The following is a 21,733-nucleotide window of genomic DNA, read 5'->3' as shown; positions in this document are numbered from 1 at the left end:
ATTAGGCTTTAGAGCGAATTGATTTGCATATGGAGAGGCACTTTGGATGTAGTCATCTGGTCCAGTGGTGGAGCCTACGATAGAATGTCATTCCTCATTGGGTGTCATCCAGAGCTGTCATGCCTTTCACAAACGCATGTATGCTCTGTTTCAGAATGGGTTTGCTTGGTCCATTGTGTTTTAGCACTGAAGGGCTTAACTGGTCCAGTGTAGTGCCTTGAATTGTAGCTCAAAAGACAACTTCTCACAGCACCTGCCTCTGTTTCAAAAAGAGAGCACTGCTTAAGCTCCTTCCCTTAATGATGATGTTACCACTCCCGTCTTCTATCTAGACATGTGCATTAGAGTTTTTAAGAGTTGAATTCCAGAGGTTTCTCCACATGTTGATACAATTCAGTGGCTGATACATTGGGTGGAGCCCACTAGCATTCAGATTGTCTTAGCTGAGAATGAGCTTCCCTGGTTGCGCTCCTAAGGGCCATGTGAGCAGTTTGTGAGGAAGGCGATGGGAAAGCTAAAAGGTTTGTGAGAAGTTGAGTTGAACAATTGGGCTGAGCCCACATTTCGTTCATCTCAAAAGACCTCAAGACTGACGTTCTCGAAATTCATCTCAAGTCCAAATATAGCCACTGAAGAGGAATTTCTGCCATTACCAATCTTGGGATCAATCAAAGTTGAATTTTCGCAGCTTTAATTAAAATGACGCACTGCACAATGAATGGTAAATTCTGAGAAAGCAAGAAATGGGGCAAAAGAGGTTTTTGGCTTCTTGCGACTACTGAAAACCATGGAAGAAGATGAAGAGTCTGCTTTTGCTGAAACGGATGGGGAAATGAAGCTTTATTCCAAGATTCTAGAAGGCTTTTTTTTAAAAGCAAAAGTAATTACTTTAAAAGTTGCCAGTTTCTTTTCCAGCACCTTTTCACATTATTCAGAAGGGTGATAAGAAATGCATTTAATCTGAGGCATTTTTCCAGTAATTGCAAACAAACAAACAAACAAACAAAGAAGCAAACATCTCATTATTTTGGGATAATACCTCTTCCCTCCTTGTACGGAACGCAATGATAGTTGTCTGGTTGTGTTTTATTCACCTTGAAAGCAGAGAGGGAAATAACATGGTCAAGACTGTTGTTAAGGGCTGGCTATGGTACTGTCATAATTACTGAGGGGGAGTCTGAGGGAACAGCAGCAGCATACACATCTGGGAAGAAGCATCCCTCCTTTCTGGCCTGCTATTGCACTTAATTCCTGAATATATATTGACCAGCAGGCTTGCCTTCTTGGCAGAAGGCATTTCCATGACAATTCCTTTCTGAAAACATTGAAGTAGTGCTCATACAGCACATCGACGTTCTTGGGGCAGAAGCTTTGGTTTCAGAGAATATCCATTTCAGTGAACATGGATACTGAGTTCTCATGCCTGCACCATTTTCACGTCTGCATTGGAATCCTCTGTTCAATATTGCTGCAAAAGGGTTAGTGCTTCGTTTGTAAAATGAGAGGTTCCCAGCACCCGAGCCCAGAAATTGGCCTTTTGCCTGGGAGCTTAATTGCCCAGACACACAAGGCTTGCCTGTGACTACTTATGAGAGAGATGAAGGCACACTACGTATTACCGAAGGCATTGTTACTTCACACATCTAATGGTGGAGTCCAGGGCAAAGTCATTCCAATTCAGCCCTGAAAAACGATCCCCTGAGCAGAGAAGTTGTTTAGCATTAGCCATAAATCAATATGTATGAACATCTTTATCTAAACCAAAAAGATGCCCAGGAAACAAGCAGCAGTCATCAAGGGAAAAGGAACTGGAAAACCTAAGATTGTCTCAGAAACTCTCCATACCATGGCCTGGTATGGCAGCTTCCAGGTACCTAAAGATTAAAGAGACAAAGGTAAACATTTTTATGAACACTTAATATCCAGCTTAAGTGAAAATTACCAGATTTTTTTTATATATATACAACAATTCTCATAATTATTTGAGTAGCAGAAAAGAACTATTCTCCCCTTATCATCTTTAGCACAGCCACTGTTCAAAAGTTATTTAGTTGGAAGCAAAGGACAAAACGACAACCACAGCATGCCCTGTTCTATTTTTTGTTTCTTAATTCCACATTTGTTTCACCCAAGGTCTCTCACTAGCTCCGAGCATATGCTATCCAAAACCAAGTTGTATACTTATTCTGGAAGCAAGAAAACTTTAGTGTCCTGTTGCATTGCTTAGAATGATTTAAAATTAAGTGGGAAAGGGGGGAATTGTAGAACCTTTGGCCATCACATCTACACACAGACACAAAATACCCCCAAAAGAAGGTATAATTGTCAAACATGCACTTTGATACAGTATAAAACGAGAAGTACCAGAAAACAAGTTGTCTATACCTCTTATCCAGCAAGGCAACAACAAAATTAAAATTAAAAACAAGTGCCAGTATATTAGCTTTCCACTCAAGAAATGCTGTTGTTCCGAGGACCTTTCTGCAAAAAAACCACACCTGTTTTCTGCAATAAATATGCATTTGTTTCCCATTTTAAGTTCAGGGCAGTGTTTCTGTTGCAGATACAATGCATTTCCTTTAAGTGCTCAGACCGCAACATTTTGTTCTTGGGGGGAAAGCAGGCCTTGCCTTGAGTGGACAACTCATGCTCATTGTTCCTGTTCGAAATGCAGATGTCTAAGCCCCACACTTGACCTACTTGATGCATTGTTTCGTTTTGCGATCAGTGGGAAAAGGACACAACCCCCAGGACCATTTAGCGAACTCCCCGCCACCACCACTTGTTTGTAGAAGGGCTCATAATGATGTTCAATTCTTTGATGGCTTATGAGTTTTGCAAGGAAGTGCACATCTAGCCGGAATCGTTAAAAGAGGCAGAGGCAAATAGCAACGTTCCTGTCTTCTTCACCACCCCCAAGCACACACCCGTTACTCATTTGTCACCAAGAGGCCATCCTGAAGCTGCGAAAACCCTTGTGGCACCACTTTCAGTCATTTTCGCAGAAAGGTCCTCTATATGGCAACAGAATTTAACAGCAGAATGGTTGCTATGGCAGTGGCACGGCTGGGGAAGCATTTATCTTGGGGTATCTCTAAGGAAATGTGGAGAAGCCACGGCAGAGGCTGGAGCATCCAAAATGAGGTTTTCTAACTCACTGTCCCCAACAAATGAACCACTTTCACCTTTCTCCCATGGCTCCTCTTTGAGAAGGGCAGACTTACAAGGCCAGGGCTGAATCTAGTGTCACATACAAATGGGACTTTTTTTTTAAAGTATTTCTCCACATCTCCTTAGCAGTTCACAGTCCTATCTATTGACCCTGCTGTTGCCCTATACTGTCCTCGGGGGCTTGCTGTTGAGATGGCATGTTATGACAGGTACTCAGGTCCCTCCCTCCCCCCACCCCGGCTCGCCAATTCCCCCACTAGTCTTGCTGTTCGTTCATCTCCATATCAGACACCAGAATGTTCTTCTCTGCAGATTCACTGGGGTTGGAGTTGGTACGGCTGTAGCGGGCACTCTCAAACGCCCCTCGCTCTGAGGTCCTCCGGCGCTTGTACAGATAGATAGCAACTGCTATCAGGGCACACAGTGCTAAGGAGGAGAGGATAACCACCGCGATGGCCTTTGTGTTCTCCAGGAAAGCTGCAAAGGAGAGGGGGAAAGGGTCAAAAGGGAAGGAGACCCATTTTTGTGGAAGAGCAAGGGGGAGACTTTGTGCACAGAACTGGCCAGGATTAGTTTCAGTTTGCTTAGCGGGATGCGGAATTTTAAGCAGACACATCGAAATGGGGAAACTCTTGCCATTTGGGTTTCAAAAGAAGGAAATCTCGCTAAATCTCCACCTAACATCTCTCTGCCATCTATATATAAGGGTCTGGTGACTTCTGTTTCAGTGTATCTGAAGAAGTGTGCATGCACACGAAAGCTCATACCAATAACTAACTTAGTTGGTCTCTAAGGTGCCACTGGAAGGATTTTTTAAAAATTATTATTATTTTTGTTTCGACTACGGCAGACCGACACGGCTACCTACCCATAACTATCTCTATGCCAGAGAGGCAACTTTTGCACAGATCTGTCTTGTGCTAAAAACAGCCCTTTGTGTGCCAAAGAACCAAATTCTGGGGTGAATATTATAAACAGGTGTGTTAAATTCGGTTTGCGGAATGTATTCAGCTTCTCTAACCATGGGAGAGGAGTAAGAGAAAGTATGCAGAGCACTGCAGTGCCACCCACTCACTACTAGAAGCTCTGCTCATCCCTCCATCTAAATTGTTGCTTGCCACCCTGCACGCTTTTGGGAGGGAAAAAAATGAATGAATAAAATAAACTAGGTCTCCAGTTACCTAACAGTTCAGTTTAAATGTAAACAGAGTCCCTTGGCATGATGAATTCTGCTCAAGATACAAGTACTATAAATATGAGAAAGCATGGATAGCTCAGTTGGTTAGAGCGTGGTGCTGATAATTCCAAAGTTGCAGGTTCCATCCCCGTATGGGACAGCTGCACATTCCTGCATTGCTAGATGATCCTCAGGGTCCCTTCCAACTCTGATTCTATGATACTCAGTACACCCAGAAGCATAGCTAGGCTCCCTTGCGCCCTTGGCCAGGAGCTGCCTTTGCACCCCTCCCTGTCCCTTGCACCCTTGACAACTCCAAATCAGGGCAGAGAGATGCATATTTTTGCACCCCCTTGGGCCTGCATCCTTGGCAGGGTCCAACCTGACCAACCCCTAGGGTGGAGCAACATCACCAATTGCCTATGCAAAACCATTGAGGTTTTGAGAACATACCGTTCAAGTATTTGCAGAGTCTTAAGAGCGGCTGGGACTTCCCAAAGGGCATGCGTACAGATCTAAGATGGGCTGGCTCCTCCCTTAACAGTTGAAATATACTCGGAGTCGAGCGTGGATTTCATGCTCTTTATTCAGCTCATAGTGGCGAGGAGGAATGGAAGTTCCCCCAGAACGTCTGCTTTATATACAGTGGTGCCCCGCAAGACGAATGCCTCGCAAGACGGAAAACCCGCTAGACAAAAGGGTTTTCCGTTTTGGAGGTGCTTCGCAAAACGAATTTGCTATGGGCTTGCTTCGCAAGACGAAAATGTCTTGCGAGTTCCTGCGGGTTTTTTTTCCTTTCTCCCCCTTTTTCCCAAGCCGCTAAGCCGCTTATCAGCTGATCCGCTAAGCCCGCTAAGCCGCTAATGGGCTTGCTTCGCAAGACGAAAAAAACCGCAAGACGAAGAGACTCGCGGAACGGATTCTTTTCGTCTTGCGAGGCACCACTGTGCATTATTTACACAATGGGCCCCACATGATTGGCTAATTCTGGGATTCTCCTGTAGGCCAATCAGGTTGCGGATTCACTTCCATCTGGAGCTGGATTGGGTGGCTCCTGTGGACCAATCAGACTGCTGCATCCTGAATCCTATTGTTCTAGGACCAATCAGACTGCTGCATTTTGGATCCTATTCAACTCAGTAGATAACAGCAGTTCACCTTGTTTTTTAAACAAAAGGCAGATCCAAGTCCTACCTTGGAGAGGAGGTAGCAGAGGGCCCTGGCAGAATGTCCCTTAGTAGCATACAGCCCACTACAGGCCCTTTTCAGACAATGAATTAGGGTGCTGTATTACAGGCCCCACAATTTCCCTGGTGGGGACTCCTGGTGGGAATTGCTGCCATGGGGTGGTCCATTGGGACCCTTCCACCACGGGTTTTGCCTCTCGCTTCAGGTAAGGGATAAAGGTAGCAGAGGGCAGGTTGTGCTCCAAGCACAAATGAGGAGAGAGGCTGTTTGAGGTAGGCCTGTCCAATTCACTTGTGCCCAGTCATTGCAACTGAAGCAGGTCCGGCTTTCCTGCTTCAAATTCTCACCCCCTTCTACAGTGCAAATGGCACAAGACTCTGGTTTTACAACCAGTTTAACAGACCATGTGTTTCAGGACTGGTGTTCAAAGGAGGCAAAGCCAAGCTCACCTACAAGAAGACACGGCAACCAGTTTCCAGTTTGGTACGTACCTGATCTGGAGAGGCTGCTTTCTTCCGCTGCCATGGAAAGAGAACCCAGCCAGTGGCAGGAGGAAGAGAGAGAGAGAGAGAGAGAAAGAAAGAGGGTGTCATTAATTTTCCTGTTCCTAGTCCTGTTTCATATGCTGCTTGAAAATAGCCCTTCAGAGCTGCTCAAAACATTCCATAGTAACTCCCTCCGTGCTTTGCTGTTGCATTCCTTTGGCTTTCATTAGCTACGTTTCCCTTTCAACCCTGAAAATAATAATAAAAGTAATAACATATCCTCTCTTTCAATTGCAACCGCACTTGTCCCCTTGTCCACTGGAAGAGCAACCCTACTTTACAGCTCTTTTTGACCTTCATTTTTCTCCATAAAGTAGCATTAATCAAAAGGGACGCGGGTGGCGCTGTGGGTAAAAGCCTCAGCGCCTAGGGCTTGCCGATCAAAAGGTCGGCGGTTCGAATCCCCACGGCGGGGTGCGCTCCCGTTGTTCGGTCCCAGCGCCTGCCAACCTAGCAGTTCGAAAGCACCTCCAGGGGCAAGTAGATAAATAGGGAACGCTTACTAGCGGGAAGGTAAACGGCGTTCCGTGTGCGGCTCTGGCTCGCCAGAGCAGCAATGTCACGCTGGCCACGTGACCCGGAAGTGTCTCTGGACAGTGCTGGCCCCTGGCCTCTTGAGTGAGATGGGCGCGCAACCCCAGAGTCTGTCAAGACTGGCCCGTACGGGCAGGGGTACCTTTACCTTTTTAACATTAATCAAACGTATTAAGAGTAATACCTTTATTGAACCATTTTAGGAATGATTACGAGTTTGCACGCCTTTCAGGCTTCATAGAACTCTTCATTAGGCAGAATGGAAAAGATTAGATTAGACAAGTCAACCAGCTCCCTCTCTTATCTACTTGAAAGCCGCCTTGCTTTTCACTAGCTGATGAAGAGTTTCACGAACCCATAGAACTCTGCAGATTCCCTCAGCGGCCTAAGCTGACCCAAGAAACGATTTCATTCTATCTCAAGTTTTGGGACAAGGCTGTCTGCAGAGGACAATCCATGTCTAACATATTCTGCTTAAACCACCCAGCGCCCAAGAGGGCCAGGTTCCCAAAGAGCACACTGGTTGTCTTTGGTCAAGACTGTTTCTCTTTCAATTATCAGCATTATCCAAAATCACCGCCACAACAGTGGACTAGAAAAAATCTCAATGCATGAAGATATATACAGGATTCTATAATTAAACAGAAGAGTAGTAAAGTCAATCCCTTGCAGTCTCTCTGAGCCACCGAAACCCACCTCACTGGCCGTTGATCATGTGTGATTTACTGCAACTGCCCCTTACAATGTAAGTGGTACCTCTGGTTGCGAACGGGATCCGTTCCGGAGCCCCGTTCGCAACATGAGCAGAACGCAACCTGCGCCCGGCGATTCATCGTTTCTGCACATGCGCGTGACGTCCTTTTGAGCGTCTGCGCATGCGCGAGCAGCAAAGCCCGGAAGTAGCCCTTTCCGGTACTTACTTCCAGGTCGCCGCGGGATGCAACCTGAAAAGACGTAACCTGAAGCGAACGTAACAAGAGGTATGACTGTAATGATGGGGACCCATTAATAAACCCCAACAAACTCCTGCTCTGATTCCCCGATGCTGACGTCTGACCCATGACCATTAGAAGCCTCGCCCCACATTTTAGGAGCGTCTCCACCCAGCCCGGACACTGAGATCCAGCGCCGAGGGCCTTCTGGCGGTTCCCTCATTGCGAGAAGTAAGGTTACAGGGAACCAGACAGAGGGCCTTCTCGGTGGTGGCACCCACCCTGTAGAACACCCTTCAGATGTGAAGGAAATAAGCAGCTATGTTATCTTTAAAAGGCATCTGAAGGCGGCCCTGTTCAGGGAAGTTTTTAATATTTAACACTGTATTGTTTTTAATACTTGATTGGGAGCGGCCCAGAGTGGCTGGGGAAACTTAGCCAGATGGGCGGGGTATAAATAAAAAAATATTATTATTATTATTTAGCTCCAAGGCCTTCAAAACCACCCGCTTACCTCGGGCTGTCTTGCAGATGACTCCCATGGTGACGTTGGAGCAAGAGCCCAAATGCCACACCCCATTACTGCTCTGGATCCAGTAGCAGCTGTTTTGGCTGAGCATGCTGGGCCCCGTGTCATCCTGCCCCCAGTTAGAATAGTTCACCGCCATGTTGTCATGCCAGACAAGTGTGCCCCCTGCAGAGGAAGGAGAAACATGCTGTGGGGTGGGAGGAGAGAGAGGGAGAGGAAGGGAGCACCTCTGCTGGACGGCAGAAAAGGACCAAAAATTCCTTTTCCGAAAGAGGAAACAAGTGTCAAGGATTACTGTCAGGTGTGCGTGCAGGAGCCAGGCCCTGTGACCAATAGGACTGAGGCCTTCCTAAGTTTGTTCTGAAGAGGCAAGGCGCGGCCGCACAGGTGAGGCCGACTGGTAACTCACAGCACCTGGTGGCAAGAGCCGGGAAGGGATATAAGGTCAGCATTTCCCTTCAGCTCTTCGCCACAGCAACATGCTCTCTGCCTTGCTGTGTTTGGCTTCTTGCTTCCTGATCCTTGAACCTCGGCTTCTTGACTCCCTGCTTCTTGATCCTCGGACCCCTGGCTTCGTGCCTCCTTGCTTCCTGACCCTCGGAACCTTGGCTTCTTGACTCCCGGCTCTACGAGCCTTGGACTCTTGGCTTCCTGACTCCTGGCTTCTAGACCCTTGTTCTTGCTCCCACCCCGCCATCTTGCCCGCAGTCCTGATGTCCCCTGCCGGGATTTTGATTGCCCGTGAACCGGACCATGACAATTAAGCCACCTAAAGGGACGCAGGTGGCACTGTGGTCTAAACGACTGAGCCTCTCGGGCTTGCCGATCAGAAGGTCGGCGGTTCGAATCCCCGCAACAGAGTGAGCTCCAGTTGCTCGGTCCCAGCTCCTGCCAACCTAGCAGTTCAAAAGCATGCCCAAAAGTGCAAGTAGATAAATAGGTACCACTCCGGCAGGAAGGTAAACTCTGCTTCTGTGCGCTGCTCTGGTTTCGGTGTCCCGTTGCGCCAGAAGCAGCTTAGTCATGCTGGCCACATGACCTGGAAAACTGTGGACAAACGCCAGCTCCCTCAGCCTGTAAAGCAAGATGAGCGCCACAACCCCCGAGTCGTCTGTGACTGGACTTAACTGTCAGGGGTCTTTTACCTTTTTTATAAGCCACCTATCTATGTTTAGACATGCTTTTAAATAAATGTGATTACATATTTCCCACATTTATCACTGCTTCCATTTCCCTCTCCTCTCCTTCTGCTATTTCAGATTATAGATTTTAAATGTCCTTTTATGCATAGGAATCAAACTGGCCAAGATCCATATGTGGTGTAATTGATAAGCTGGACAGCTCCTCAGTCTCAGTCAGGCATGGGCAAACTCAGCCCTCCAGCAGTTTTTTTGGACTACAACTCCCATCATTCCTTAGCTAACAGGACCAGTGGTCAGGGATGATGGGAATTGTAGTCTCAAAACATCTGGAGGGCTGAGTTTGCCTATGCCTGGTCTCAGTTCATGCTACCCTTCATTTATTGCCCCAAACTCTCCCTCCTCACTGCTCTTCATTTCCTACAACGATAACGTGCTGTTAACTACATGCCAATCAATCAAGACATCGTCAGCCTTACCTTTGGGGTTAAAGGCCATCCCCAGCCAAGCTCCTTTGGATTGGCTCTCATAAGCCTGAAGATGCTCCCACACGAATAGGTTCTCGATCTCGTCTAGGATGGACAGCACCGTACCTCCAACTGTGGGGGAAGCCGGAGATGATGGAACAGGAGAAGAAACAGATGCACAAGCCTGAAAGTTTTACTGGGCAAGAAGAGTACAGCCGAGAGGCTCTTGCACTGTGCATTTTCTGAACGACACCCTCGTTGACATGAAGGAAGCTCAAATTTTGTCACCAGAATAAAAAAAAAGATATGCAAATTAAGCACCCCTTTTCATATATTCATTTGATCTGTAAGGTGAGGCAATATTACTGTCCCTCATGTTGGGAGAAAGGATGCTGTTTCTGTGAGAGGCGGGATTTGATGCAGGTAATTCTTATTCATTCCTCAATCTCTTATACATTGCGGACAAGCTTCCCATGAAAAACTTGCCAAAAACACTCATATTCAGGATACTGAGTTTGGTTGACAGAATCACGGGTGCCTGCATGTTACGTGCCTGAAGGCCGCAAAGGTTTTCCCTACCTAGCTCCTGTAGCGAAACCTTCTAACCAAAGAGGACCCTTAAATGGGCAGAACAATCCCTGCCCCAGGAAAAGCTCTGCTGATTGCCTTATTGCCAAACAACTGCACTTTGTTTGCTCTCCCCTCCCCATTGGCTCTGCAGGAGAAAGAAAAGGGAAAAATGACAGTCTATAGACTCTTAGAGTTAGCAGTTCTCCGACTTTCTAGGGAGCAAGGTGCCAGGGCTTTAGAAGAGCATGTCTGCAGCAACTGGGATTTCTACAGAAATGCATCGCCAACAGCGTGTGCACTCTGTTCTGTACTAAAACAGGCACAAAGTAGGGGTGAGAAGATTCCGTCAGCTCTGGTATTTGATTATTACTCTGATGTTCCGTTGCTGTCGTCTGGGAATTGTTTGCGTGTGTTAATATAAAGAGATGAGTGCATTAATGACTTTGCTTTCTAAAAATTATTGTCCCACCTACAAGAACTGCTCCACAGTCCCAAGTGGAGGAATAGGCAGGTAGATGCTGCTGAATAAAACCTCCAGCAGTCCACTTCCAAAGACAAATGCTGGCGTGTGCTTTAGGCACAAGGAAGGAGGAAAGAAACCAAACACAAAGAGAAAAGCCAGAGCGAAAGAAAACATGACTTTGCACCGGAAGCCGTGTTCTAGGGCATGAGAACTGGAGCATGGTTGTTCCCTCTGAGCTTCTTAGAAGCCCTTTACCTTTCTCGCATCTCTTCTTAGCTTCTTTCTGGCCCAGCACGACTTCCATGTGGAAGGCATAGCAGTGATTCCGGAAGGGGATCCAGGAAGAATCCTCCACAGATTTCGGGCAGCTCCCATTGTACCTCCACTTGTGGGGGGGAAGGGCCCCTGAAAGGGAAGAACTGGTTAGAAGGCATGCCTGGGCCTTTTCTCCATTCAGGCTCAGGGCTGACTAGAGCATCCCCTCTCCCAGGTACAGCACCTGTGCTCATTTTGCAGATGGCCCCTTGGAGCTTGGTGTCGCAGCCGGCGGTCCTCCAGGTCCCATCTACATCCATGTATGCGCACCCCACAAGCTGCTGCGGTTCTCCAGCTCGCCAGTTTGTGTAGGAAAGGCTCTCTTCTGTGAACCACGTGTAGCTTCGCCTCCCCTAAAAGCAACCCAGTAAACCAATAAAAGATCTGCCAAGTCGGACCAGACAGAATAAGATTTCTGAGGGGGGAGCTTGTAACTGAGACTGGATGGAGATAAAACCCAAGCGGTCAGGAGGGTGCACTTCTAAGGCTTGTGAAATATTCTGGATTTGTTTGATACCATGTCCTGCACGGGTAGTTCATCTTAAGATGTTTCAGGAGTAGGAGCCAGCTCTGAAAGCACCCCTTTCCCAGTGACACTTGGTCCCACCTTGCCACTCTTGGTGTCAGGCTTCGGGGAATCCTATCCCTCCCATGGTGGCAGCCAAGAAGCTGATACACAATAAAAGTTCTTACCAAGTAATATATTCAACAGTCACAGAGAGAGACAAAGGAATGGGGTCTCCCTTAGATAATAGCGTTGCTCCAAGTAAAGTCCCACCCGCTACGTCTCTCCTATTCTACATCACCCCGTGTCGGCTAATAGCTTTCTGCGTCTGAGCTTTTTGTTCTACTACCTTCAATGCTCGTCTGGTCCTGGGAGGGGGGGGGGGGTCAGGAATGCTTTCCAAAGACACGGAGTCTGTCAGCTGTCTCTCCCCTGCTGCTTCTTCCTGCTGTTCCTCCAGTATTTCCCATCTTCTCTCCTCTGCAGCCTCTGAACTGTGACCTTCTGCAAACCACTGTTCTAAATCTATACTGTCCTCCTGTTCTCGGGGAGGTTCAGGAGAAGGTCCTCCTCAGTCCAGCCCCTGACACTTGAGCTCCCATCCAGGAGGGTGCATTGTAGGTCATTTGACCTCTGCAGCTCTGGCTACTGGCTCTAGCAACTGTGCCACTCCCAACTCTGATCCCCACCTGTCCACCAGTACTGGCCCAAGACACTTTGCCACCTGAAGCAGAGCCCAAAAGCCTACCAGGTTCAACAATGTCGAAAAGGTCTTGCTATACCACTTGGACACTGATGCCTGCCTTCATCTAGTGGCGCTGTCTGAAGCAGAAGCACCACCCTGGCAAACGGCAGGGCCAGCCCTGCTTCCCTTGCTCTTGCCGCTCTGTCTTAGCCAGCCCCCCTGGCTGCCTTACCTCCTCTTTGGACAAGCCAATCCAGAGCGGGGTCCGCAGGCTGCTCACTGCTTGGGTGAGGAAAGCCTGAGTGTACGGCTCCGTCATGCTTGCCAGGCTTGTATTGAGGCTCTCACACAAGAGCATGGCTTCCTGCCACCTGAGAGGCTTCTGCAAGATGCGGTAAGTGCTGTTGAAGTACGAGAGGGTGGAGTTGGGAGCAGGGGGGAAGGTTGCTGGGGAAGGGCTCAGGGCAGGATCTGGGGGTGGGAGAAAGAAAGAGGACCAGAGATCCTTAGAACTAGAATAACCGTAGCTTGCACTTCCATCCCACCCTGCCCCAGAGCCATTAACGTAGCAGTATTGGTTTGATAGCCGAAGAATGGATGCTTTTGAATTATGGTGCTGGAGGAGACTCTTGAGAGTCCCATGGACTGCAAGAAGATCCAACCTATCCATTCTGAAGGAAATCAGCCCTGAGTGCTCACTGGAAGGACAGATCCTGAAGCTGAGGCTCCAATACTTTGGCCACCTCATGAGAAGAGCAGACTCCCTGGAAAAGACCCTGATGTTGGGAAAGATGGAGGGCACAAGGAGAAGGGGACGACAGAGGACGAGATGGTTGGACAGTGTTCTCGAAGCTACCAGCATGAGTTTGACCAAACTGCAGGAGGCAGTGGAAGACAGGAGGGCCTGGTGCGCTCTGGTCTATGGGGTCACGAAGAGCCAGACACGACTAAACAACCCCTAACGGAGGGGTAGCAAACCTGATATTGTTGGACTCGACTAAACGACTAAACAACAACAACATTGGTTTAATTCAAAAGCATACTGGAGCTTTTTGAACACCACTCAAATGTGCTTTTTAATAATAATAATAATAATAATAATTATTATTATTATTATTTTATTTATATCCTGCCCTCCCCAGCCGAAGCCGGGCTCAGAGCGGCTAACAACAATAAAAGTAACACAGCATTCTAAAATCAATTCATTCTAAAATTAATTCAGAATCAAATTAATGGCAACCATTGGGCTAGAGTTCTATGAGGGTTACCAAAGGAGGGGGTCAGGCTGTGCCCTGGCCAAAGGCCTGGTGGAACAGCTCTGTCTTGCAGGCCCTGCGGAAAGACGTCAAGTCCCGCAGGGCCCTAGTCTCTTGTGACAGAGCGTTCCACCAGATCGGGGCCATAGCCGAAAAAGCCCTGGCTCTGGTTGAGGCCAGCCTAACCTCCCTGTGGCCTGGGACCTCCAAGATGTTTTTATTTGAAGACCGTAAGGTCCTCTGTGGGACATACCAGGAGAGGCGGTCCCGTAGGTACGAGGGTCCTAGGCCGTATAGGGCTTTAAAGGTTAAAACCAGCACCTTAAACCTGATCCTGTACTCCACTGGGAGCCAGGTGTGCTCCCTCCCCACTCTTTCCACCACCAGCCATTTCTTGCTGCTTTCTCACTCGCAGCTCTTTGTGGGGACGTCTGAGAAACAGTGGCACCTTGGATAATTGCCAAGGCACATTAATCCTCCCTTTGCCGGGCACAGCTGCAGCCTGGCTGACCCTTCCCACCCCCGGTCCCCGCCTGCATCTTTCCTGCACTCTTACCTTTCCTCCTCTGGCAGATGAAGGCATTTTTCTCCTCCAGGCAATTCCTGTCATCCCAGCGGCCAGTGAACTGGGGCGGGATGCCATGCCAAACCACAGCGCAGTTGGTCTGAGAGAGACAGAACCAGGAGCGTCAGTCACTCACCTGTGCCCACAGTGGGAAGGCTGTTCACTGCATGCCATCAGCTGGAGCAGCGTGCAAGGCTCCATCCAGTCTTGAGGGTATGCAGTTGCAAAATACCTCCACACGCAACAACCCCTCACTGAGATTTCACCCCTCCCATACCCAAGAATCTCCTGAGCAGTCTGCTGATTCTGCAGAGAGGAGGAGGCGTGTTCTGATATCTACATATTCTGCTCCAGCACCACACTCAGTCAGTGAGTCGGTCAGTCAAAGAGAGAGTCGGTCAGTGAGAGAGTCAGTCAGTGTGTCGAAAAGACTGAGTGTTATCTCTGTGTAGATAAGGTCGCTGCAGAAAGCAGCTGAAACACTCAGTGCACTCCAGCATCTCCATTTGTATATAGTTTGTATAGTACAGTAGCTGTTAGTGAATAAAAGAAGATATTCTTCAGCGCTGTCGTCCGAGTGATTTATGCTCTGCTGTACTCTGCTGTACAACGACTGTCTTCTTGTTCGAGTGATTTGCGGTGCTCACAGCTCTGAGTTGTGAGTCCACAGCACTTAAGACCTGTTCCTGTGAGAAAGGTGGTCTTCTGGAAGTGCTACCCAGCTCGCCTAGCCCAGTCGGGGCTGAGTGGATGAGTCCAGTTGGTGACACTGGCTCAAGGGCGATGCTGACACTCACAACTGTTGCAAATCTGCAGCTGGCGCAGAACGCCGGCACTGAGTTGAGGACAGACACTAAATGTTTCTGCAGAACTCACTGGCAACAAGATGTTTCAGTGGCCTCTAGTATGCCATCAAAGGATACTGTCGGCAATGGAGTGTGCCTCTGAGGGTGAAATCAAACCGCTGCATTGGCACCTAAGTGACCTGCCTAGGCTGCAAGCCTGGGCTGTGTGTATGGAGGTCCTGGGCTGCCCCGATGATAAGACACCCGCCCCACCGCAGCCTTGTTGGTGTGGCCCAGGGCGATGTTAGAGGAGGAGGGCTGGCCCATTTGGCATCGCAAAGATTGAGACACGACAATCACTTTGGCTGTTTGTTTTCCCATGTGCCTCACATCAACAACAAAAAGCTGGCTACTCAAACTGCTTTAAGAAGCCGCCGAGGGCCGCCAAAGACAGCCTTGAGGGCCACGTGTTGGACCACCCTGATCGAAAAGGTATTGGCATAGGAAACAAAGGGAGGAATAGCTCCGTTGGTCAGAGCACGGTGATGATAATGCCAAGGTTGCAGGTTCGATTCCCGGATGGGATAGCTGCATTTTCCTGCATTGCTAGATGATGCTCAGGTCCCCTTTCCAATTCTACAATTCTATGAAACACACAGTAAAGGTAAAGGGACCCCTGGCCATTAGGTCCAGTCGCGGAGGACTCTGGGGTTGTGGTGCTCATCTCGCTTTAATGGCCGAGGGAGCCGGCGTACAGCTTTCGGGTCATGTAGCCAGCATGACTAAGCCGCTTCTGGCGAACCAGAGCAGCGCACGGAAACGCCGTTTACCTTCCCGCCAGAGCGGTACCTATTTATCTACTTGCACTTTGTGCTTTTGAACTGCTAGGTTGGCAGGAGCAGGGACTGAGCAACGGGAGCTCACCCCGTCGTGGGGATTCGAACCGCCGACCTTCTGATCGGCAAGCCCTAGGCTTTGTGGTTTAACCCCCAGCGCCACCCGTGCCCCTCTATGAAACACACAGCATCCCCACAAAAAGATGAGGCTCCCCAAAGAGACAGCTACAAAACGGGGTGAGGGGGTCCCCCAGGGTTTGGCTCACCGGGTTCTCACTAGCTGTGGATGCCCCGCATCCAGAGGGCTCACCGGGACCCCAGTTCACAAAGCTGACAGGCTCAGCTTCCACCCACTGGAACTCCTTCTTTGCATCCTGGAGGCCGATCCACAGGTCAGAGGTCACATTTGGAAGAAGAGTGGTTATAAAGGCTGCAAGTGGGAAGAAGGGCCCGTTACTAGAGGAAGTGAAACGAAGGTGCAAAGCTTTGTTTTCATAGGGACTAGAGGCCTACAAAGCCAGAGTTCAGTTTTGCCATCAAGTGCCTCCCCTAAAAAAAGACGTTGCATGCCTCCGAGGTGGGCGAGGGAAAGACAACGCTTATTCAGTGGGTGAGGGAAATACATTCTGACTCTGTCCTTTCTCAGAGGCACTCTGTTCTCTATTATTCCTTCATATATTACATGGGTAGGCAAACTTAAGGCCCAGGGGCCGGATCCAGCCCAATCGCCTTCTCAATCCAGCCCATGGATGGTCCGGGAATCAGCGTGTTTTTACATGAGTAGAATGTGTGCTTTTATTTAAAATGCATCTCTGAGTTATTTATGGGGCATAGAATTTGTTCATTCCCCCCCCCATATAGTCCGCCCCCCCCCACAAGGTCTGAGGGACAGTGGACCGGCCCCCTGCTGAAAAAGATTGCTGACCCCTGATATATTATGATGGACTGTTCTAATTTTTTTGCAATCGCTCCAATAATACGGCGATGGTTTATTTATACCCCGCCCATCTGGCTGGGTTGCTCCAGCCACTCTGGGCGGCTTCCAGCACATATAAAAACGTAACAAAACGTCAAACATTAAAAACTTCCTGGTACAGGGCTGCCTTCAGATGTCTTCCAAAAGTTATTTAGTTCTTTATCTCCTTGACATCTGAAGGGAGGTCGTTCCACAGGGAGGGTGCCACTGCTGAGAAGGCCCTCAAATCAAGGGTCCAGTCCAGTCCAGTATTCAGGACAATAAGTCCACAGACCACCCTTTCACATGTTCAGGCAAATGCCTGAATGATCTTTGGGTTTTCTTTGGCTCATGGAAGACACTTGCCTGGGCGAAAGGCGGATCAGTTCCCAGAGGCGAGGCGAGGCGAGGCGAGGCGATATGTGTGTGTGTGCGCACACACACGCATAGTTGTCTTGTGAACAAAGGGCCCTTACCTTGCTCAACGTAATTGGAGATGGTTGCCAGGACGCCCCCCTGAATCTCACACCTTCGCTTCGCTTCTTGCCAGGTTACCTGCTCTTCACTGTTAATCCTAAAGCACTGCGTTAGAAAATTGACAGAAAAGGAGATTTATTAACAGCAGACATTTCAGGCAAGGTGTTTCCCCTCCTGTGACTTAATATTATTATTTTTATTTTATTTTATTTTATTTTATTTTATTTTATTATTTTATTTTATTTTATTTTATTTTATTTTATTTTATTTTATTTTATTTTATTTTATTTTATTTTATTTTATTTTATTTTATTTTATTTTATTTTATTTATACATACATACATACATACATACATACATAATGTCAGGAAACTGCCTTCGGAGCGGGAGGCCGTGAGAGGGCTCCCGGATGATGGTGGAGAGGGTCCCAGTAGGAGGAGGGATAGCCCATCCGCTGGGGAAGGTAATCAGCGTTACACCAGTGGAGAAGGGGAGGAGATAGAAGAAGCGGAGAGGTGGCTCCAGGACTCTTCGCAGGAGACCAGCGGAGAGGGGACAAGTGCTCCTTTGCCCGCACCCACCCTGCGCAGAAAGCTTTCGCGCAGGCAACGGGGGAGGAGACTGGGCGTCAAGCAGCTTTTATGTTGGAAGCGGTTTAAGAAACGCCCACTGACGGATTCTGCCAGCGACTGAGGCAGCCACGGAGTAGAGGCTGTCTTGTCAGAAAGGGTTCAGCCATGCAAGCTAGCCAGGAGTAAAGGCAACTTACGCACAAGCAATCCCTAGAACCACCACACATACATACATACATACATACATACATACCCCGCCCATCTGGCTGGATTTCCCCAGCCACTCTGGGCGGCTTCCAACAATAAAATAAAATAAAATATTCTATTAAACATTAAAAGCTGATTATTTATATGCCGCCCATCTGACTGGGTTGCTTCCAGCAAATTAAAACATCAAACATTAAAAAACTTCCAGATATAGGGCTGCCTTCAGATGTCTTCTAAAAGTCTGGTAGTTGTTTTTCTCTTTGACATCTGGTGGGAGGGCATTCCACAGGGTGGGTGCCACTACCGAGAAGGCCCTCTGCCTGGTTCCCTGTAACTTGGCTTCTCGCAGTGAGGGAACCGCCAGAAGGCCCTCGGCGCTGGACTTTCACATTGATTTTATTTATTTTCAATTTTATCCCATCCCACTGTTTCCCCTCTCCACAACGATACCATGAGGTAAGAAGGTAAAACATATCAAGGCATTTAAGAGAAGGGGAAATCGAACTACGCAGACAGACTTGCAATATGAAACAGCTATCTATCTGGAATCTCACAAAGCTAGGCTGACGGACAGTGATTTGAACCTATGTTTCATCAGTCCTAAATGTGACACTCAATATACTACCCTCCACACTGACTCACATGTTCACAAACAGGAGGGGGAAATTAAATGGGGAAGTGGTTTTCTGGACCAGGAATGTCCATCAGCCAAACTTCTGCCCTTCTGAATACTCCGCAGGAGTTATTTCCACACCACCTCCGTCCAGTTCAAGGGGGACCTGGCACACAAACATTCCTGGCAGTCCCCCCCCCCAAGAATGATGGTGCCCGGGGCCAGGGAAAGCACTTCCAAGTACCTTATTGCCGACACCATGCCAGCCCTGGGCACAGCTGCCAGGAGTAGGCGCTGGCAGGGGTGGCGAGGAGCCTGTGGTAATATTGGTGCGTTTGCAGATGTACGGCAGAGCGGTGAAACATTTCTGGTCACCCCAGTCCTCTGCAGAAGGGGAGAAAGGAGAAGATACAAGAGCAGATTCTGTATTTTGCTTGGTTACAATGCCACTCTCAAAGGAAGATACAGCAGCCATCACAGCCTGTCCCAACATTTTGTATAAAAAAATTCCAACACAGGAAAACCCCAAACCTGGGTCAGGTTTCTCTTGGGGGCATAACATTCTTTTATCCAGCTGTCCCGATACTTGTTGTTGTTTTTTCAAATGGTGAGTGTTCATGTACAGTGGTACCTTGGTTCTCGAACTAAATCCGTTCTGGGAGTCCTTTCGACTCCCGAAACGGTTCGAAAACCAAGGCACGGCTTCCGATTGGCTGCAGGAGCTTCCTGCACTCAATCAGAAGCCGTGGAAGCCACGTCGGACGTTCAGCTTCCGAAAAACGTTCCCAAACCGGATCACTCACTTTGCGGCGTTCGGGAGCCGATTTGTTCAGGAGCCAAGCCGTTCGGGAACCAAGGCACCACTCTAAAGACTAGGAAACTGCTTAAAAACAACATCACAATAATAAGTTAGGACGCCAGTGATCTTAACATTTCCACTGCCTACCCTATACAGTGGGTTAAGTACTTAATTCGTTCCGGAGGTCCGTTCTTAACCTGAAACTGTTCTTAACCTGAGGTACCACTTTAGCTAATGGGGCCTCCTGCTGCTGCTGCGCCGCCAGAGCACGATTTCTGTTCTCATCCCGAAGCAAGGTTCTTAACCTGAAGCACTATTTCTGGGTTAGCGGAGTATGTAACCTGAAGCGTATGTAACCCGAGGTACCACTGTATGTTTTCAGGGACACCAGCCAGAAGTTCAGGGTTCGATGGGTGTCTGGAGGGATGGAATATTTTTTAGGAATTATCAGGAGGCTGGTCTGAGCTGATCAGACCAGAGACTGCAAAGGGCCATAGGGGAGAATGTTGATCTGTAAGTTGATTAGGAATATCAGGCCCATGTCTGCATGCCCATTACCCACCTCGGCTAGCAGTCATGTAGACACACTTCCTGTCCTTGGTGACGGGCCGGGGCTTTCCTGGTGCCCACGAGATGAAGTTCAAGAGAGAATAATCAGACCACCTGGAGATGGCAAACAACACATTGGGGAGGTTTCCGCATTTCGAACACAAGCAGGAATCTAAGATACACCAAAAAATGCTTCTAGGACAGAAGACACTTAATAGACACTCACCGAAATCGTCCATCATTCTCATAGGTGCTCAGACCAATCCACCAGTGCTGCTCCTGTCCCCTTGAAAACTGGCCAAAGGAGGAATTATACGCAATAATGTCAAGGGGGAGAACAAAAAGACTGTCTGAGCAACCTTGATCTTCAGGTTGCCTCCAGAATGGAGTCCCAACACCTTTTGCTTTTGCCTGCACATAGCAGTCATTTTGTGTTGGCACCCACTGCCTACCCTACAGAATTTCTGCCTAACCACTGCTGTCCATGCAATGGTGACCATAAGGCTGGATCACTACGGTGCACATTGTGTGGGGCTGCCCTTGGCCCTGGTCTGGAAACTCCAGCTGATGCAGAATGCAATGGCTATGGGAAAATATAGCATGTGACATGACAGGTTCAAGGTCCTTGTATTGATTTACACAGCACTGAAAAACATAGGTCCAGGGTACTGCAGGGGCCACCTGAACACCTTCTAAAATTATTATTATTATTTAAAGCCCTAAACAGCCTCGGCCCTGTATACCTGAAGGAGCATCTCCACCCCCATCGTTCAGCCCAGACACTGAGGTCCAGCTCTGAGAGCCTTCTGGCGGTTCCCTTCCTGCAAGAAGTGAGGTTACAGGGAACCAGGCAGAGGGGCCTTCTCAGTAGTGGCGCCCGCCCTGTGGAACGCCCTCAGGGAAACGGACAACTATCTGAGTTTTAGAAGACATCTGAAGGCAGCCCTGTTTAGGGAAGCTTTTAATGTATGATGTTTTATTGTATTTTTAATATTTTGTTGGAAGGCGCTCAGAATGGCTGGGCAAACCCAGCCAGATGGGTAGGGTATTATTATTATTATTATTATTATTATATCCCAGTTCAATCACTGAGGTCATCTGTAGTTGTCCGATGAGTTGGTGAGGCTCATCTGATTATCAACCCCAAAGCGAGCCTTCACTGTTTCCTGCAGAGTGCTCTTCCAACAGAGATTCAGCATGCACCTTCTATGTTAACTGACAAATAAATAAAATTTATTATTATTTTTATAATGAATGATTTTAGAGTGTTGTTTGTGCTGTACTTTTGTACTGTTTTATTGTTGTTAGCCGCCCTGAGCCCGGCTTCGGCTGGGGAGGGCGGGATATAAATAAAATTTATTATTATTTATTATTATTATTATTATGTTTGCTGGGAAGTTTTCTTTGCAGCCCAGCTTACGGAGACTAAAGTAGACGGTAGTCTCATAATCTGGTGAACTGGGTTCGATTCCCTGCTCCTCCACACGCAGCTGCTGGGTGACCTTGGGCCAGTCACACTTCTCTGAAGTCTCTCAGCCCCACTCACCTCACAGAGTGTTTGTTGTGGGGGAGGAAGGGAAAGGAGAATGTTAGCCGCTTTGAGACTCCTTAAAGGGAGTGAAAGGCGGGGTATCAAATCCAAACTCTTCCTCTTCTTTTATTTCCGTTCTTACTGTATTTAATTGTCAAGAGCTTTGAAACTTTTAATTAAATTGCAGCAGACAAGTATTTTTATATATCAAATAAAGAAATGAAGAGCACTTGGAATACAACAATAAAGCTGTGTTTATTGTTATTTTTATTATTGGTTATTACTGTGTGAAACACTAACTGGGAGGAGGAGGTCATAAGCAGCAGCTATGCTTTTGCTACCATCTTGGGAAAAAATTCTTTAGGCAG

General features: G+C 48.0%; 1 protein-coding gene across 1 annotated transcript in view; it reads right to left on the bottom strand.

Annotated features, from left to right (window-relative positions):
* Positions 1–810: 810 nt before the first annotated feature.
* Positions 811–21,733, bottom strand: part of MRC2 (mannose receptor C-type 2) — an 81,773-nt gene continuing 60,850 nt past the window's right edge. The window contains exons 18-30 of the mRNA XM_083407435.1: positions 20,061–20,128; positions 19,848–19,948; positions 18,731–18,870; positions 17,094–17,199; positions 15,929–16,092; positions 14,033–14,141; positions 12,453–12,691; positions 11,215–11,383; positions 10,971–11,120; positions 9,695–9,814; positions 8,062–8,241; positions 6,028–6,054; positions 811–3,648 (exon numbers count right to left, since the gene is read on the bottom strand). Of these exons, the coding sequence (XP_083263561.1) occupies positions 3,428–3,648; positions 6,028–6,054; positions 8,062–8,241; positions 9,695–9,814; positions 10,971–11,120; positions 11,215–11,383; positions 12,453–12,691; positions 14,033–14,141; positions 15,929–16,092; positions 17,094–17,199; positions 18,731–18,870; positions 19,848–19,948; positions 20,061–20,128 (1,794 nt within the window). The 3' untranslated portion in view covers positions 811–3,427. The remainder of the gene's footprint in view (positions 3,649–6,027; positions 6,055–8,061; positions 8,242–9,694; positions 9,815–10,970; positions 11,121–11,214; positions 11,384–12,452; positions 12,692–14,032; positions 14,142–15,928; positions 16,093–17,093; positions 17,200–18,730; positions 18,871–19,847; positions 19,949–20,060; positions 20,129–21,733) is intronic.

This window comes from Podarcis tiliguerta, assembly GCF_965153285.1.
Source record: "Podarcis tiliguerta genome assembly, chromosome: 13".
NCBI classification, from domain to species: Eukaryota; Metazoa; Chordata; class Lepidosauria; order Squamata; family Lacertidae; genus Podarcis; species Podarcis tiliguerta.
The sequence above is the reverse complement of the archived record's forward strand: the minus strand, read 5'-3'. Positions and strand labels throughout refer to the sequence as shown.